This window comes from Glarea lozoyensis, assembly GCF_000409485.1.
Source record: "Glarea lozoyensis ATCC 20868 chromosome Unknown GLAREA13, whole genome shotgun sequence".
Lineage (NCBI taxonomy): Eukaryota > Fungi > Ascomycota > Leotiomycetes > Helotiales > Helotiaceae > Glarea > Glarea lozoyensis.
Genome location: NW_007360987.1, coordinates 360,396 through 378,640, shown reverse-complemented (window position 1 = coordinate 378,640; position 18,245 = coordinate 360,396). Strand labels below are relative to the sequence as shown.

Here is an 18,245-nt window from a genome sequence, read left to right as displayed (position 1 = left end):
TGTAGAATCTCGACATCTGGGATTACATGCTGCTTCTTATGTTTTTAATCTTGCTTTCGCCGTTCACAAAGCTCGAGAATCACATCATGATACACACACACTTACGGATCTCTTAGTTCGTGAAATGTTCAGCTCTGTGTTTGTTGTCAAGATTATCTGAACCAATTCAACAAACATCCCTCAAACATCAAACCCATTTGCGTCAGAGCAATAGAATTGACTGCTGAGCCTCGGTACGACTGAACTCTGATTCAAACGTCTTTTAGAAACAAGAACTGTAAATAACATGGTAGAAGAAGATCGCGCGTCCAAAGAAGCAGGAGCAGCAGTGAGAGAGGCACTCGCAAACACGCAATTTCCGTTATTGATCAGTTATGGAAAGAGAGCAACAAGCCGCAGACAAGTGAACGCCGAGGAGGTGAAGCGCGCTAAAGCGGCTGAAGATGAAAAGAAAGAGAGTACAGGCTCTGGTTCAGGCAGGAAGACGAAAGTCTAGTTGGCTCAATAGCCTGATATTCTTTTGAAAACTTGTGGTTGCTGGGGGCGGGTTGAAGTGGAGTAAGCTTGAAGCTCTATTTTTATCAGTCGGTGCTACCTGCTTGACCGCCGAATAATGCACTCAAGGCAACGTGCATTGAACAAATCACGATGGAGCGACTGCGGTGTATCTTATAGTAGATCTCAAGAGCGGGGTACATAGCTCGTGTAATGAAAGAAGTTGTTAAAGCCTAGACAATGCCACACGCTTTTCTCGCACGTTAATGTCTCGCCGCTACGGAGACACATACTCTTCCAATAAAATGTAAGCAATTCTTTAACCCATATTTTGAAGTTCTATAAGCTGTATTATAGCCTATCATCAACTTACAAGCCTCAACAAAGAACACAAGTCTCCAAATCAGATCGTTGTAAAAAATAACTGATAAGCTCGAGGTAATAAAATCCTCCTATTTTAGCCAGCTCATCGCATGTAGTAACTTCTACGTCAGCAACTCTCACCGGAGCCAACAAACCGCCAAGAATAAAACGTATAATGGAAGACGATCGTGCGAGGAAAGCAGCAGAGGCCCTTGCAGCTAGGAATATCCTTGCTGCTCTTCTTACAGACGAAGAAATTAAGCAGTCGACGTCTTCGGGGAGACTAGCGCAGGCTAGGAGACAACAAGTCAGAGAAGAGAAGAGACGAGAACTTCGAGAAGAGGAAGCAAAGGAATCCGCTCAGGGGGAAGCGAGTGGGAAAGCTGATGGTACGGCATGAGAAAACAATGAAAGCAGCTAAAAGAGGTAATCTTCGCTTCTCTATCTACCATATTGGTTGGGGTTTTTTATCTGATCATTTTGATTGATAAATGCGGTGGAAGAGGAATTCAGAGTGTGGAATTTGATGATCCAAGTGTTGTGCTTAGACTAGGCAATAGTACAGTTATTAAATAGATATCAAGGTTTCCGTAATTCTAGATTTTCTTTCCATATGAAAGACATTTGTTTCTTCTTTCAGCAACTTGAGAAAGGTATCGCAAACAAATTAAAACCCTCAATCAAAAATACATGGAAGGTTTCATATCCTTTCGAATGTTGAGAGATTTACCCACAATTAAAATCATATGCAATGAAATGTTGAGTAATAAAAGCCTTGAGTTTCTTACAAAGTCTCAAAGAACTGTAAGATCTAATCAACCAATAGCATGTTTGTTGTAACATATGAGTCCTGTCAAACATCCGCAAAAAGAAAATTATAAATGAAAGAAGAAGCAAACACAATATAAAACTGATAATGAAAGACTTCCAACCATTTCAAAAACACCGACCTTACACTCCCAAACTCACCGCACTGTAAAAAGATACCTCACCTCACCGTATGTCAACAAACACTCCTTTCCACCTCGCCAAACAAGTGGACCCCGCAAACCCTCCTTCCATCCATACCTCCTTCCCTCTCCCCAACAAACATCACCTTTAAATCCCCAAACAACTCCCTCCCCCAAGGCTCAGCTCGGTTGGTCTAGTGGTAAGACGCTTCTCTCACACCGTGCCTTCCTGGTCCTCAATGGAGTCCCACCACTGTTGGGGGCCGGGGGGGTGTCGCGGGCAGAAGAGATCATCAGTTCGATCCTGATATTGAGCATCCTTTTTTTTGTACTTGCAATTATTTTGGGCTGGAGGGTACAAGGAGAGGTAATTTTTGGATAGATCGGCTAGAAGTTTAGGAATTTGAGGAGGTAGAACGCGACTTCCATTTTGAATCGCATGTTTGGTGCCAAGACTTATGGATAAGGGATTCGGCGACGGCGAGACCTAATTTCTGTCAGTGTACCTAGCTAAGGTACTGAGCTATGGAGATAGCCCCACCAAAGAATTGAGAATTGCACGAAAGATGTGTTCGCAGAAAACGCTTCGGTGTAAATATGAAACAGATTTGAGTGTGGACTAGGTGGAAGGATTATGGTCGAACAGATATTTGAAAGACTTATCATATTTCAAAGTCAAAAGACATAACAATCATTACGACATTACCACTCCATCCCCAAGACCATACGCCCATCTCAAAATCCCATCCCAACAACTCCAACTCCTCCTTTATATGCATACCTAGCTACATTACAGCCCGACCCCATGCCATTCTCACAAGCTACTACGCCACAGGCTGAACGATCTTAAACCCAGCCGTAACCATCTTCGCAATCTCCTCATTCTTATGCTGCAACAGACTAAGAGCATAAGCAACATCGTTCCACTGTCTCTCGGTCTCACATCTCGCCAACCTGGCCGCGAGTTTGTCGGCGAGTTGCTTGGCGTGTTTATCCTACGATGATGTTAGCAATTTGTCCTCCAGCAGAAGCAAAACCTAGGGAGCTATACCTTTTCGATGAAGCCAGCCAAGAATTTGAGAATCCGGCGTAGAGAATCTTCTTCCAACTCCTTCTCAGCAGAAAGAAGACTGAACATATCTACAAAGTGATTGTACACGGCGTTATCTTTGGTGCTCAACTCCGTGAAGAACATTCTGCTCAAGTCTGCGATTCGTTTATCGTCATCCTCGAGACACTTGGCCATTTCGCCTAGTTGACCCTTAACCTTGACTTGACCAGCAAGGATGAGGAATGTGAGAGTCATCAGACAAGTACGCTTGACACTTGCGTCCTTGTCATTCAGACGGCGATACAAGAAATCGGTGTTCTCATCAATAAGGTGGTTAAAGCAAACAGCCATATCTCCGAGGGCGATAACAACGTTTGATCGTGTGATCGGATCCTTGGATCTCTCGAGGATGGTGATGAGTAGAGGAAGATTCGTCTCACAGTACTCGGAGCTGACACACATGAGCTTAGCTAGGCAGAGGGTAGCAGCTGCTTGCAGGTTGCGATCCTTGTATGTTGTGTTGTTGGAGCAAATTTCCGATACGAGGGGACCGAAGTTGGCGAGCAGAGAATTCTCGCCGTACAACAGCTCTCGTTCACGGATATGGGTCATGGCTTCTGTGAAATCATCTTCGGTCGTACCACCAATCATATCAAGATCATCGGCTGCTTCCTTTGCTGCCTTATCCGCAGCTGCATCTACCACCGGCTTGCTCTTTTCCGCGTCGGCCTTTCTCCGCTTGAAGTCCAGCTCACAAAGTTCTAAGTGTACGATCTGCTTGATGGCAACATGGCCCACAATGAATAACAGTTGTAAAAGCGCGACAGAACCCTTCAATTTCTTTTCTTCTGGCTCCACGGGCTTTTCCACAGCGGGCTCATCGATTTCCATCGCATCATCAACCTCAGCAGGAGGTGACAATAGCTGGGTATTTTCTGGTGCTTCCTCAGGCTCGGGAGTTTTCGCGGTCCGCTGGGCAAAGACATGTCTTGTCTTTCTCCTCAGTATCTCAGAACATAGAGTATCAGGGTGCTTTGAGAGTGTATAAATGGCACTGATGGCTTGCTCAGCAACACCATACCACTCCTTGTTGTCGGATTCGACTTCAATGATGGCAGCTAGTTTGCCTAAGACAGCATGGTCGTTGGTCAATTTCGAGGTTTGAACATTCGTCTCTTTGGCCTGTCGACCGGTGGGATTGATCCTGCGGAGTGCGATGCATGTGTACTTGGCGAGCTGCAAATCGGATCGACCCAGCTTGCCCAAACCAATTCTTAGCATTGTCTCCATTTCACCAACCACAATTTCTGGCTTTGCTGTTGCCAGCATACCCAGGACAATGATGGCGCCTCGTCGCTGGCTCTTGGAAATTTCCCGCTTCTGGACACCATAAACCTGCCACAGCTTCTGCACGACCAGCTCTGAGACATGATTTGACTTCATCATCGTGCTTAAAAGTTGCTCCAGAGAAGTCAACTCCGCTGGTGTAGCTCCGAAAGTTAGACTAATCATGTTTCGAGCAATGTAGTTCGCAGCCTCATTGGCATTGTATGAATCAGGAGCCTCGAAGAAGAGTCGCTTATAGCACTCAATGAGGTGGTTCTGCACCCCTTTCCCTTCGTCATTATTGCCTTTGGTCCAAATCAGTCTCAACATTCGTCGAATTCCGACTTTGTTTTGTTCAATATTGTATGCATCCCCGATCTCAAAATAGTCCATGGCTTCAATGACCTCGCTCTTGTTCTTAGACCCAAGAAGTTGGCAGACTGTTGTTGTTGCTCCATGTAATACCTCGATGAACTTCAAAGCTTCCACATAGTAACGTCTCGTGAGTGTTAGCTTGTTCATTGCCTCTGAAGTTGCCGCATCTTCCTGTGCCTTTTTGATAATTGCCTGTTTCTGCTCCTCAGTCAATGCTTGCTGTTTCTGAGGCGAGTCTGGCTCGACTTGTGTTGCTTCATCCAAGAGCTGCGTATCAACAGTCTGGTTAGCCTTGTCGTCTGCGAGACCAGGAGTGTCAACGGCCGGAGTAAGAGCATTTAGCTGAGTATCAACAGCTTCGAGTCTGGAGTTCCACTCCTTCAAGGAAAGTTGAGAGCCATGCATAATCCCAAAAGGGTGAGTCTTGATGAGCGATCCAAGAAGTTTGATGGCGTTTCTTCTGACATTGCTGGACTTGTCTTCCAAGCTCCTCGCTGCCAGCTCTGCCGCCTTTTGTCGTCGTTTAGGAAACTTCTGGTCCAAGTCGCAAATTTTGACGTAGACCTGGATCGTTCTACATCTACAGTAAGGATTGACATCCAAAAATCGCTCCTCAAGGACATCGAAAAAAGCATTCAGTTGCGATTTGTGGTTGTCGCCGCGCTCTTCTTGCTTACTCAAGTGAGCCAGTAAATTTCCACAGACCTCGATCAAAGCACATCGAAGGGCGTAGGATTCGCTGTCAAGCTGTTTTGCCAAAAGCGTCATCTGCTTGATGACAAGTCGTGGCGCAAGTTCTGAGAGCTTTACGATGAACGAAGATACTGATTTAGGGCCCTTGGTGTCGTTGCTATTGAATTCTTTGTTGCTAAGTTCCCGAAGAATTTCATCTGCGAGTTGCGGATAGTCGTACTGCTCGGCCAGAATATGGAGGAACTCGGCCATCGGCTCCGCGAGATGCTCAAAATATGTCAAGTTTTGGACAATTGATATCTGGGCAGCTGTAACAAGTTAGCAATTGTTTTTCCTCCTGGTTCTATACCTTACCATAAGCATGACCATGATGCTTTACGGCAATACACAACACCTTGAACGCATGCATCCGAATAGCCGTAGCCTTAACCCTCTGCTCACTCTCCAAAATCATATATACTGGTCGAGTAAAAAGTCCTACGAATGTATCCCTCTCAGAAGTCGTATGAAAGATCTTCGAAAGCTTCAACTTCAACACCTTACACATCGTATCAAGAGCTGTTTGCAGTTGCGCAGCAGAGTCCCAATTTCCATCTTTATCCTTCGCCGCCGTCTTTGCTTTCGCCCCCTTTCCTCTCCCTCGAGCAGCAGGTACCGCGGTTGACTTCTCGGCTGCTTTCGTTTCGACCGCTGCGATTACCCATTGTAGTAAGAATCCGTAGACTTCGAGGAGTTGTTTGTGGTGGGAGATGATATCTTGCTCGTCCGATTCGAGATCATTATGAATAACGTCCGCTTCGGTCGCAAGTCCGGATACTACGAGATCCAAGATCTTGCTCAACGCATGTGTAGGTAATGCCGTGCTTGATCTGCAAAATATATATAATTTAGAAAAGGACTTGTCTGCTCGGGCTTTCTGACTGGAAATTGAAGAAATTGGAGCGCACTTTAAAAGGAACTGTAAGGAATCAAAGGAAGAGCTTCTGGTTATTGCATCTGGGTTCTCTGCCACCGAGTCCACGATTGGATTTAACACAGTATTTACCAAGGAATTCGTAAGGGATTCTGGGTCGTTTTCGCAATCGAGAAGGTTGGAGTCTGCTTCGGGGGTAGGGATTTGCAGAGGGTCGCTCATGTAGTGCTTGAGCGCATCGTTGATGTCGAATTCTATCGTGTCCATGTTGACGGTTGTCTCGCGTTTCCAACTTGCCGAGATACAGACATGAACAAATTATTGCTGGCCGAGTTGTTGAAATTGTCGCAAAGTGGTGGTTGAGATGTGTATTTGGGGAACGCGTTTGTTTACTTGTGAAAGTAAATAGACAAGGATTAGACTTGGCGTGACGGACCACCCCGCGGAATGGTTTTCTACCATGTATCTTTGTATACCAGCAACATAACAACCAATTGAAGCTTTTCAGGTGTTTCTACAGCAGGAGCTTAATTTGATTTTAGTGCCCTCTCATCTGGGATTTTCTACAATTCTTATGGCGACAATCCGCTCCCGAAATGCGCCCAAGGTTTTTGATATACACGAAGACGAAATGAGAGAGGAGGAAGTAGAAGACGATCAAGAAACGGAGGAGTCAAGAGGTGAAGAGGACGAGGAGGATGGAAGAGGGAAAGACTACGATTCAGAGGAGAGCGACTCAATTGTAGACCCAATTGTACAGGAAGACATGGACAAATTTCAAGATACATTTAAAGGCATCAAAGAGCGGTTCCGGCTGATAAATCGCATTGGAGAGGGTATGTTGGTCCATTTTTTGGAATTGAAGTAAAATTAACGCGACATAGGTACATTCTCGACTGTCTACAAAGCAGAGGATCTGCTATACGACGTATACGTTAATGATTGGGACTTGGAAGAAAAGGAAAATGGCACGCCTTTTAGATCTCCGCCTGTTAAAAGACGCAGCGCAGTAGACGAGCGTGGAATGATCAAACGACGCCCAAAATACGTCGCGATCAAGAAAATCTACGTCACAAGCAGTCCCATGCGTATCCTGAACGAATTGGAGCTCCTCCACGATCTCGAAAGATGCGATTCAGTATGTCCACTGATCACGGCATTCAGACATACAGACCAAGTAGTAGCCGTCCTCCCCTACTTCAGACACACAGATTTTCGAGACTATTTCCGAGAAATGCGGATGGGGGAAATCCAAACCTATTTCCGCTCTTTATTTACAGCTCTAGCCGCCGTCCACGAAAAAGGCATTCTACACCGAGACATCAAACCCACGAACTTCCTCTACGACACCGACAAGCAACGCGGCGTCTTAGTCGATTTCGGCCTCGCCGAACGCGAAGGCACAGACTCCAAACCCTGCCTATGTCAAGAAAGCGAAAGTACTCGTCGCCGACGCATCACCAACAGCGTAACAGCAGCTTTGGGTCCCTCCTCAGGGTATCCCAAAAACGACTCCCGACCCTCACGACGCGCCAACAGAGCCGGGACGCGCGGTTTCCGCGCCCCAGAAGTGCTTTTCAAATGCACTGAGCAAACCACCAAAATCGACATTTGGTCCGCCGGTGTGATCCTGCTCACCATCCTCTCCCGCCGTTTTCCATTCTTCAATTCCGCCGATGATGTGGAGGCTATGATCGAAATCGCCACGATCTACGGCAACAAACGCATGAGGAACTGTGCGCAATTGCACGGCGCGGTGTTAGAAACTACGATCCCAACAATCGGCAGCGGCGGGTTCACAATGGAAAAGATAATCCTTTGGTCGACGTGTCGTAACAGCGACGGGAATGAAGAACTGCCCTTGAACGAAGGCGAGAAACTAGCTGTGAAGTTTCTAGAGTGTTGTCTAGAGCTGAATCCGAATAAACGAATCAGCGCAGCGGAAGCGCTGCAGCATGATTTTTTGAGGGTTGAGGATGCGGAAACGGAGTATGAGGATGAGATGGATTTGGTGTAGTGGATGACTTGGATGACAATGAATGGCGTTGATGGGGTGGGGGTTGTGTATACGGAGTTCTTGTACATAGATTAGCTCAAGATACCATTTTTGTAGTAGTATGAAGTAGTGTAAGAGAATGACAGCTGAACTTAATTTCAATGTTTATGGCGAGGAATAATATCAGAGACGCGTTCTTTGGGGGATTTTGACGCGTAGGGATTTGCTTTGTTTACCATATTTCGTATGTCGAGCAATTGGCCGATTGCAGCTGCTTCTTAAACTCTTGACGGATCACCATAGCAAATCATTCTCAAATCCCGACCAGCACACTGCTCACTCATTCTTCACGAGAACCCATTCCTTTCACTCACAGCTCACGTATCCAAAAAGCATGTTCTTGATTCCGAAGCATGGTTTGTGCTTTTCATTCATATGAACTCCTTAAACTAGAAGCAAGCCATCCATGCCAAACAGAAAATGCATGTAACCCCAGGCGGCCCAACTTGAAGTCTACGTCTGTCATGCACATGATTTCCCATCCCAGTTTCCTAGCAAACGAAGAAATCCCCACGATTATGCGACCAACTCAACAACACCACCAGCCTCTGTGATCTTACGTTCTGCCTCCTTGCTGAACCATCTCGCGCGCACAACTAATGGAACTTCTGGGATTCTGCCCTTGCCGAGAACTTTTGAGTATCCGAGTGGTAATAAATCGAGGACTGGGAGGGTGTCTTTCTTGCTGCCGGAGAGGTATTCGTCGCGCTTCTCGGCTGGGACGAGGGACCAGAGCTGTAATTCCAGTATGTTAGCACTTGCAGCGAGTGATTTCTCATAATCTTTCTTCATTTTGCCCTCATTTTCCCATCACAAACATCCATTTTCTGAACCCTCCGTTCACCCTTCTGTAGTCATCCCAAATCCTTCTCCCCGTCCACAAATCCAGGTACTAAGAAATTTACGTACCTTGTCAAGGTTGATAACTGGCTTCCAGAAGTGGTTGCCTTGCTTATGGAAGTATCGCATACCGACCTTTCCGAAGTAACCTGGATGGTACTTATCCATGTTGGTTCTGTGGTGATGTTGTCCACCAGCAAGACCTCTTCCACCGGGATGCTTGCGGTGCTTTCCTACACGACCGTGACCGGCGGAGACGTGTCCGCGGCTGCAATTTGTATGTTAGCTAGTGTTCTCTCCCATGGCTGTTTCCCCCTCATCAATTGTCCGTCGTCGAATATTATCGCGATGCAGGAGCATATTTTTCACCAGCGTCGTGTCGAGTTCGATCGGCAGGGTGAAAATGACGAGAAGATCCGGAATCCAGAATGGTGAAGAGTATACGTACTGCTTGCGGGTTTTGCTCAAGTGGGTTGGCATCTTGAGATTTTTGTCGAAGGTTGTTGTCGTGATCTCGAATTGTCCCGCAATCGTCAAAATTGAGGTTGCGACCACGAAATTCCGAAATGGCGCTAAGGAATTTAGACGAGTTTGTGCCAAGGTCAGGTCAAAACCCTATAAGCTTGACCAGAATCAAAATGATGCCTTAGGCAACACATGCTTTTCCTCCATCACGACAGAATTTTGCATGCCATCGTATTCTCTTGCACCCAGAACGAAGCATAATTGGACAACTGGACAAGCCTTTCTTCTAGAGAGTCATTTCTCTCCGCGGATATATCTCTCTCGATTATTGATTTTATTTCATCTCTTTTGTGCTATTATTCACGACTATCTGGTGTCAATTGATATCACTGCGGATTCCCAAATCATTTAATTGTCATTCTCCTTCTAATCTGCCACTCGTTTTCGAGCAATCTGGAACCATCCTCTTCGCTGAATTGGGCCATTCTGGGTCTACTACGTCCGATGTCGAATTCAAAGTCTAGTAACATACTATGCATGGCTCATTCGCTCCCAGACTTCCAGACTCCCTTGCCAAATCCTAACCCAAACCTCAATGGCGAATGAGAGTTGATACGAGGTCGTTCGTCAACGTGGCCGAAATTGGCAGCTTTCAGGTTGCTAGCGAAAGATTGCCTTCATACAAATATAATTGCGGACGTGTCAACTCCTACCATTGGATTGTGTACAGTGTTCTTTTGGGATCTACTAAATCCCGATCGCTATTTTGATTGATCCCGATCGTCATGTGATATACCTTACTGACTTTACACAACTTCTTTAAAGTATATACGAGAGCTTTAGAACGAGACACGTCTAGGCCGGTAGGCGGGGTCGAGTTCTATCACGGATCTAGCGCTAAAGGTGTGTTTAGCTAGCGCGGTGTCACTATTCCACACAGTGATCGGAATCTATCCAAAAAGCGATCGGGATTTAGCTAAACCCTTTTTTTTTCGTATCTGTAAGCAATTTAAGAAAATGCCACACACGACGGGCTTCATGTGCGACTGGTTTGAAATTCATACACACTTACTGCTCGTGGCTAGTGGGTCTGTCTGGTACCTTTCAATTCGCGAAGAAGTTTAAATTCGTTTATTTTTTGGTAGCCGGATGTTCATTTGAATCAAACTCCACAAAACCCTTCTATCGAAAGGTCTAGTGCCCTGGATATTCTTAAAATGATTTGAGCTTTTGTGCGCCAAGGACTGGTATTTATGTTTTTTCGAAAATAACACTTAAATAACCCATATCATGACGTTCTTCCCTTACAACTTAAGCTTGAGCTACTCCGGCGTTAGAGGCTTCACGTGGTTTAAAAAGCATAGAGTCGGTTGAGTTTGTGAGGCACAACGGAAGGCGCAATGGACCCTAATGGGAAATGAATTGGATTGAAAGTGCCGCTGTAGAATTGTGAGAGGAGACCCCATCCCCAAGAACGAAACCCTTTTCTTTTCAAGAAGAAGGAAAGAGACTAGGCTTTTCGTGCTGCATCAGTTTCTCGAGTATATTCCCATTAACAACAACTTTTCTTTGTTGCCGATTTCAAAATCACTAGCGTTTTCATATATATGTTCAGCCTCCACCTTTCCACCACCAGCCGATGTAGCACTCAGCGAAATCAAAAGAGTGTCCAAACTAAAATTACTTACGTGGGAATGATTGATTCTATTGATTGTTTCTAGTCTCTGACAAAAATGAGGCCTTCTTAACCTGGAAAGGTGATCATGTGACAAGTCCAAGGAAACGCTGGTCAATGCTGCTATGTAAAGAGCCCTGGTAAAGTTTAGACACAGGTGTTTGAATTATCTAGTTGTTTCCCATAATCGATATGAACAGGAGGTGGTATAGTCTCGTAGTGAAGCCGGTAGACGGTTTCAAAAAGCATGCATAAGGGAAATCGACAAAGCAGGAGTTGATTTCAGAAATACATGACACTTCTGACATGGATGCTCCCATCAACCTCCGACCATAAATTCAACATTCTGCCTTCATCGTCCTAAAACACGGTTCTTTCGTTACGTCGATCTTCTGGTCTTTGCGTGAGATTGAGGGCAAACTATTACCGAAACATGAATTATCACCGAAACCCACCTATCGATTGTATTCTCCAACTTTATTATAGAACATACGAGGCTTTTAACGATATATGCAATTGATATCTAACACCTATAATGTGTCGTTATGCCTGTAGGAACTTGATTACTAGCACAGGACCTCGAGGAGCGTTGGTGTATATGTTAGTGTTCATGAACTGAACTCCATCCTTTGCTATGCAGAATATTTACATGGTTTCGGAAGGATTTTATGGAAAAGATAGAATGCGACGCATCTCTTGATGTTGACAGGTAAGCTGCGAGGAAGTTTCCTTTTAGACTACTATGTCCTAATGCAAATACTAATATGTTGCTGTATTTTTCCAGCTCGCTATCAAGAGTTTAGAAGCCCGTAAATCACGATTCAGTATTACCAACTTTCAGGAAAATGCTACGTTTAATACTCATTCTTTAGGGCGGTTGAGAGACGACTAAGTCTCTGATACCCCGCCGGCCATGCTTGTGAGTTGAACGGATTTGAGTTACATTGGTTAGAGATATCTTGCATTCTTTTGAATAATTGGTTGTTCTTTCAGCCCTTCTTCAAGCTAAAAATCAAGCTCCTACCAGACTTCCTTGTCCAGACCACTTTCGAACTCGAGCGTTTGCTACAGAAACGTAGCTCATTGCCGAAAGTTACTCATCAATTTCTCACTTAAACTCAATCTCCGAACCCTTGGTAATCATTCTGGTAAAGAATAACGGCTTATGACGTCTTCAAAAATTGCAGCATCTTAAAAAAATAGAGCTATGATATCTGACGTTGCAGAAGTTCAGTTCGATACGATCGGTTTGTGTGACTTGCATTCTTTAGAAGGTTGGCAAATAGCTATTTATGTGAAAGCGATAGCAACTTTTTCAAAAGGCTTAAACTAAGAATTGGGCTTTCTCGTTAGTTGGTGGATAGTGGGATGATTGACTTCCGAATCATAATTTACCTTCAGGTTATTTATGTCTTTTACATTTTCCGTAATTTTTATTTCAAGTACCAGAAAACTTTAAACAGTATTTCTCTAAGCTTCACATAAGTTCAAAGATTATAACAAAGTGATACACAGTAGTAATCCTTGAACGGGAATTTGATTTTCGTGGTTTTAGGAATTGTTGTTTTAGACTATTTGTTGAAATCACTAAGGGAAATCTTAAAGACCCTTCCAATGCACTTTAGTATAGTTGTATATATTTCTAAATTCACATCACTTGACCTCCCTGGGACTCTCTCTAGGTTTTGACTTTTCCTTCTCAAAGAATCTGACACACCGAGCTGCCACTAATCTTTGCCCATTAAGCGACTCTTCCTCCAAACATTAAATTGCAGTCTAGATATGGATTCAAAATAAGAAGTGGATCAGCTAGTTTGTCACATATTCCAAAAACAGAACGAATAATCAAGTCACTGGCACTTAAAAGCTTTGGAATTAACCATGTAATCCCGCTCAAGAGGAGGGCGTCTTGGGGTTGAAGATGTCAACGAAACGACCGACTGGGGTATAGCCAGGCACATAAGCATCTCCGAAAGCCTGCTGCCACGAATCTGCAGCAAACCGTACTCGTCAGCATCATTCTGATATTTTCCACATACAACAATAGAAACTTTGTCACTCACCATAAGTTGTGCTCGGCTTTTGCACACAAAGTTGAACCAAGGTGTGATTGACACCCGTGATGAAGTTTAGTGGAGGAAATGCCGCCTCGACGCCCTGATACTCAGCAGCCGTGACTCCATAGTCCGGCTTTCCCAGATCAAGCAAGACTCCCTCCACCAATACCTTCACAGTCGCCTGCTTGTATAATGAGAACTTGGGCTCCGAGCTCAACAGTATCGCATCATACAGCAACTGAAGCCGGTTTGCATCCCAGGCAGAGCTGGTTCCGTGGTGCTTGGCTGTTTCTTCAACAAACTGAGTAGCTCTGTTGGAGCTGTCGACTTCAAAGCGGAGATCGTGGCTAATCCAGGTGGCGTTCAGTACGAGACCGAGATCATGTAAGATAGAGCCAATAGCATGAACCTCTAGGTCAACACTATGCTGGAGCGTGGTGTTGTGGCTGATAATCAGAGCGCCGAAAAGCCAGGTTCGCATTACATGGTTGTAGAGATAGGCTTCGCTGTTCTCTCGGGCAAAAGCTTGGGCGGCGCGCACGCTATGGATTGAAACTTAGCAATCGTATTGCGTGGAAGTTTAGAACTTGGCTTACAGAAGTGTGTCAATGACCGTTACACCGCCGATGACCCGGGTCGGTTTATTGTTGAGACCCCTTGGGATCACATGCTCGAAGCCGAAAGTTGAGGAGACCTGAAATGCGACAAGCAATTGGACAATGATCCAAGTGAATTTGAATTCCATGATGTAGAAGGAGTAATAAGAATGATCTTCTTGAGTCTTGAACAAGCTTTTGGTGTAGTGTGAACTGTTGAGTGGGTGTTGCTTTGATCATTTTTTGGACTTGGCTTCATCTTTATGTAGTCAAATACCGCCGATCAGAATGGTTCTAAAGCCATGATGCCATTCTCAGGACGTTTCTGCATTACTCATGGAGTCTATGCACTCATTCAATAAAGTAAGCACATTTCTTAAGAGCATTACAAAGGTATCATTTGTTAGTGGGGATTTGGAATCACTGGGTGACGGTTTGGAATTATCAGGGATACCTCCTTGGCAGAGTAACCCTCTACCGAATACCACTAAATCTGGAATCGATTCAGGACTAGCTAATAAGCTGAGCAGTTTAAATTTTCTTTTTTGGCAATCGTTGCAAGGGGAAGAAGCTCATCAAAATCAGATGCCTGAAGATAACCTCGCTAAGCTTAGTATGACTAAGAAAGGGGTACAGGGGGGATGAGCTCGAATTCAACACTCCGACCCTCCGACCCTCCGACGGAGGCCTATTAGTAATATTTCACCATTAAGTCATGATTTTGAATTCTCATGATCAGTAATTATCTTGAAATGATATTGAACTTCCTTCTTCAGACGCTAGCTCATTGCGAATCCGTCAGATAAACAGAGGCTACAATGCGTGCCGCGATAATTCAAACTAATTGGCGGTCCCGAATTTCGAGGACATTCTATTTTAAATACCTCCTACAGCCTCGCTAAAAGACCAGTATAGACTGTGAATCCATCACAATTTAGGGTGGGTGCGCGTCTATATTAGAAAAGCATTTCATCATGTAAAGCTAAGTTAGTTACTCTTAAAACCCCAACATTTCATCTTAAGGAAAACGCTAAGCTCCTACTCCGCTTGAATTTCCAACCGAATAACTAATTCCAGTATTTGCTGCCGAAACAAGAATCACCATCAAATCTCCCTTGTACCTTTACTTTCTTCTTTTGAAAAAGAGGATTACTCATTATTCTAGCACGCATTAAACTTATATCGTAAAGCAATTTCGACTCGTTTATAAAGTGAAAGCTTGAAAAGCACAGAGTTCAACACACAAGCACCTAACCTCTTTGACCAGCTGTTTTGTTAGAAGGTTAATCCAAGTCAAAGTCTGCAACTTTAACAGCTTTCTTGACACATATCCCACCAATTAATGTACCGAAATATTATACCGTTTTGGCTAGGACTCTTATGCCAAAGAGATTCTCTCTTCAAAAGGGGTTTTCTTGAAAGATGTTCTTCTCTGATTAGACTAAACTAGAGATTTAGCATTAAGTTATCTTTAAGTTCCAACTGGCATCCAGAGACTCAGTAACTTTGTAGCCAATTATACTTCTACTAGAACGACTCCCATATCTTGTAGGAAGTAAAGGCTATATTTCAACAGGAAGTTTAAAGTAAAATAGTATAGTTGATTCAAGAAATCAAAGTATACTCTTCACGATATCTCGAAAAGGTCATTACCTCACCACTGCATACTACTACTCACATTTCTCTATCTATATCACCCAAAGCCCCCCTTTTAGATCTTCCGAACATCTGCCTTATGTGCGCTTTTTAAAAGAAGTGAATATCTAAAGACAGTAGAGCCACCCAACTAATTAGAGTAGAGTCTTCAGTTCTTTGCGGGTCATTTAATCTCCTTTTCCTTATTCCTAGAGACAATGTTTCTTTTACTACACCTGCGTGTCCTGTAAGACATCTTGTGTTATCTTAAAAGGTGAATGCCGCAACGCTCTCGTTACCGAAAACCGTCCCGCTACCGAAATGTATAATTAAAACAAAAGATAGAATAGATAGCTCCGCAACAGCGGAAGATTATAGTTCAAATAATTAAGAAGACGGAATCATAACACTACCATCTCATTTTGCCTAAGCAACTTCCTATACATCTTACCTAATGCGAGTGGTAGTAGTCCATATATTTGTGTAAATAGGAAGGCTTACAACCGTCTCAACAAATGCACTTATTAAATAGAAGTACGAAACAACCGGGTATATAGACTTTAAGAGCATTTGAGTTGTAATACAAGAATTCTTGTTTAATAAGTGAAATAAAAACTAGATTGATTATTCATCAGCCACATATTATTGAAAAGTCCTTATCTCTATAGCTTGCTAGTCATTCCAGCTAAATAGGCGACCTAAACTTACTCACTTGCTCGATTTTACATCTTGATTTCCAAAAAAATACCTCTTGCCTCCTTTAATTCCAATGCCTAACTATGTTGGTCTCCACGACCCTCTAAAACCCCAGCCGAAGAAGGAGAAGTTAGTGACTTGATAATTAACTCCCATCAATCCCATTGATGCCTCACTTTATCCGTCCCAAAAAGAGCTTTCATTCTCGTAATTACCCTTTAGTTATATCCAAACATCCACTCTCCTTCAAAGAAAAGTAAGTTGTCACCGAAAATAATTTCATTACCAAAACCCACAGACTCAAAGCCACATGACACCAAATTCCCAAAAGGTTGACTTAGAATTATTACCATACTTGTACAGTTATACTAAACTTTCGTTGTCCTGTTCAAATGATTCAGTTTATGCAGCAGTAGTTGAGTGTCTTGAAGATCCGTCGGATCGTAATTTCGTGTCTTCATTGTTTGAACAACTTCACAGGCATCTCGAGCAGCCTAATAAATTGATAAGGTGATCTAAACTCATGATAAAGCTCTTTGAAAAACAGATGATGTTGAACAGGTAATCTGAAAATTTTAAACTCATAATTCTGTTCATCTCCACATCCGAGGAAATAAAGCTTGAAGATTCACCTAGAGAAACCCGACTCTAAAACGAACCATCAAATCCGACCTCCTTTCAAATTCCCCCCAACTCATTCCCCGAAGAACTTTCCTTACATCATTGCAATTGAAAACCCCACTTCCCATAATTGCCACAACTATTCCTCATGCCATCTATCATTTCGTGGATCATCATCCTTGCCTTGGCCTTTCCGAAGCACATGTGATTATGTCAGCCTAAGTTTAAATCCTTTCAAAAAAGTTTCTAAGTCATTCCGAGCTAATGAATTCGGTGATTTGTGGAATAGTTTAAATGGTGTGAGTCGGATAGTGGAGGAAAGAGAGGGAAGTGATATTGTCACTAAAATAAACTTCGCCACCAAAATCCACACATCCAAAAACGAAACATTAGAAAGTATTGCAAAAAAGGAAAACGCTTCTCGCATAAGTGTCAGAGAAATAGTAAATAAGATTTGTTAATGTTTGCCGATTAATCCCCTGACTTCAGAGACGAGTTTATTTGTACACAGTATTACTGGTCGGAACTATCGAACGTATCATCTTCATCGCTTTTCTCATTGACGAACGTCACTTTTCTCGTTAAGGGACGTTTAAAGTTTATGTTCCTGGCATTAAAAAATGACGTTAAGGAAGGAAAACAACATTACGTCCTCTTTTTCAAAACGTGAAATTCAAATCTTAAGCTCCCATAACTTAGCTCCCTACCAACCCTATCCATCATTCTCTCCGGAACAGAAACCTAACAAAACCCCACTACCTACCCTTAAACAAACACAATAGATTCCCATCCAGCACCCTATAAGAACTCCCACAACCCACTGACGAACCATCTCAAGCCCACGCATGGAGTCATATCATATCGTTTAACCCTTGAGCCCTCGCTCGCTAACCAAGACTTGTTGCAAACTTTCATTTCATTTACATCCTGCACAAGCTTGAGAAATCTCAACAACAATTACAGTCATTTAATGTATTTGAGGGAATATTTTGGGAGCGGAAGAGGGATGTTGTCACCGAAACAACCCTCACCACCGAAACACTCTTCTTCCACGCCCCAAAACCGGGAACTTTTCAAAATCAAAATACCAACTTCTACCCACAGAACATCCCAGAAACAAATAACTAAACCAACAAGCGCTGAATAAAAGAGACAAGCAGGAGTTGGCAAACACAACAGGATGGAGCAGCGACGACCAGTCGATTTGTATGCTGATGTTGTTCTATGAGAGTCTTTTGAGTACTACTTGTCTGGCAATGTAAAATTCGTTTATTTATGAAAGAGAAATGATGCACATTTTCTTTGCCAAAATAACACGTAGCATGTAGCTTGCATGTGACAAAACCTCCAGAATCTATACCTCTCGGGGATCGAAGCACCTACTTGATCTATTCTCTCTATTCAGCGAATTAAAGCAAGCTGACCAATGACCCACAAG

The 18,245-nt window shown here is 43.6% G+C and overlaps 6 protein-coding genes across 6 annotated transcripts; 3 read left to right on the top strand and 3 right to left on the bottom strand.

The window, feature by feature from the left end:
- Positions 1 to 286: 286 nt before the first annotated feature.
- On the top strand, positions 287 to 496 carry GLAREA_10077 (uncharacterized protein; the record flags this gene model as incomplete). The annotated part of the gene is made up of 1 exon (XM_008080127.1): positions 287 to 496. One exon carries the CDS (start codon positions 287 to 289, stop codon positions 494 to 496), a length of 210 nt encoding a protein of 69 aa, XP_008078318.1.
- A 537-nt stretch (positions 497 to 1,033) lies between these two features.
- GLAREA_10076 (uncharacterized protein) lies at positions 1,034 to 1,258 on the top strand (the record flags this gene model as incomplete). Its single annotated transcript, XM_008080126.1, has 1 exon — positions 1,034 to 1,258. The coding sequence occupies one exon, from the start codon at positions 1,034 to 1,036 to the stop codon at positions 1,256 to 1,258; it is 225 nt and encodes a 74-aa protein (XP_008078317.1).
- A 1,374-nt stretch (positions 1,259 to 2,632) lies between these two features.
- On the bottom strand, positions 2,633 to 6,433 carry GLAREA_10075 (ARM repeat-containing protein; the record flags this gene model as incomplete). The annotated part of the gene is made up of 3 exons (XM_008080125.1): positions 2,633 to 2,803; positions 2,860 to 5,561; positions 5,608 to 6,433. 3 exons carry the CDS (start codon positions 6,431 to 6,433, stop codon positions 2,633 to 2,635), a joined length of 3,699 nt encoding a protein of 1,232 aa, XP_008078316.1.
- Positions 6,434 to 6,740: 307 nt separating this feature from the next.
- GLAREA_10074 (Protein kinase-like (PK-like)) lies at positions 6,741 to 8,183 on the top strand (the record flags this gene model as incomplete). Its single annotated transcript, XM_008080124.1, has 2 exons — positions 6,741 to 7,002; positions 7,051 to 8,183. The coding sequence occupies 2 exons, from the start codon at positions 6,741 to 6,743 to the stop codon at positions 8,181 to 8,183; spliced, it is 1,395 nt and encodes a 464-aa protein (XP_008078315.1).
- Positions 8,184 to 8,738: 555 nt separating this feature from the next.
- On the bottom strand, positions 8,739 to 9,542 carry GLAREA_10073 (Ribosomal proteins L15p and L18e; the record flags this gene model as incomplete). Its single annotated transcript, XM_008080123.1, has 3 exons — positions 8,739 to 8,957; positions 9,132 to 9,330; positions 9,511 to 9,542. 3 exons carry the CDS (start codon positions 9,540 to 9,542, stop codon positions 8,739 to 8,741), a joined length of 450 nt encoding a protein of 149 aa, XP_008078314.1.
- A 3,553-nt stretch (positions 9,543 to 13,095) lies between these two features.
- GLAREA_10072 (uncharacterized protein) lies at positions 13,096 to 14,004 on the bottom strand (the record flags this gene model as incomplete). Its single annotated transcript, XM_008080122.1, has 3 exons — positions 13,096 to 13,193; positions 13,266 to 13,801; positions 13,856 to 14,004. 3 exons carry the CDS (start codon positions 14,002 to 14,004, stop codon positions 13,096 to 13,098), a joined length of 783 nt encoding a protein of 260 aa, XP_008078313.1.
- Between the last annotated feature and the right edge of the window lie 4,241 nt (positions 14,005 to 18,245).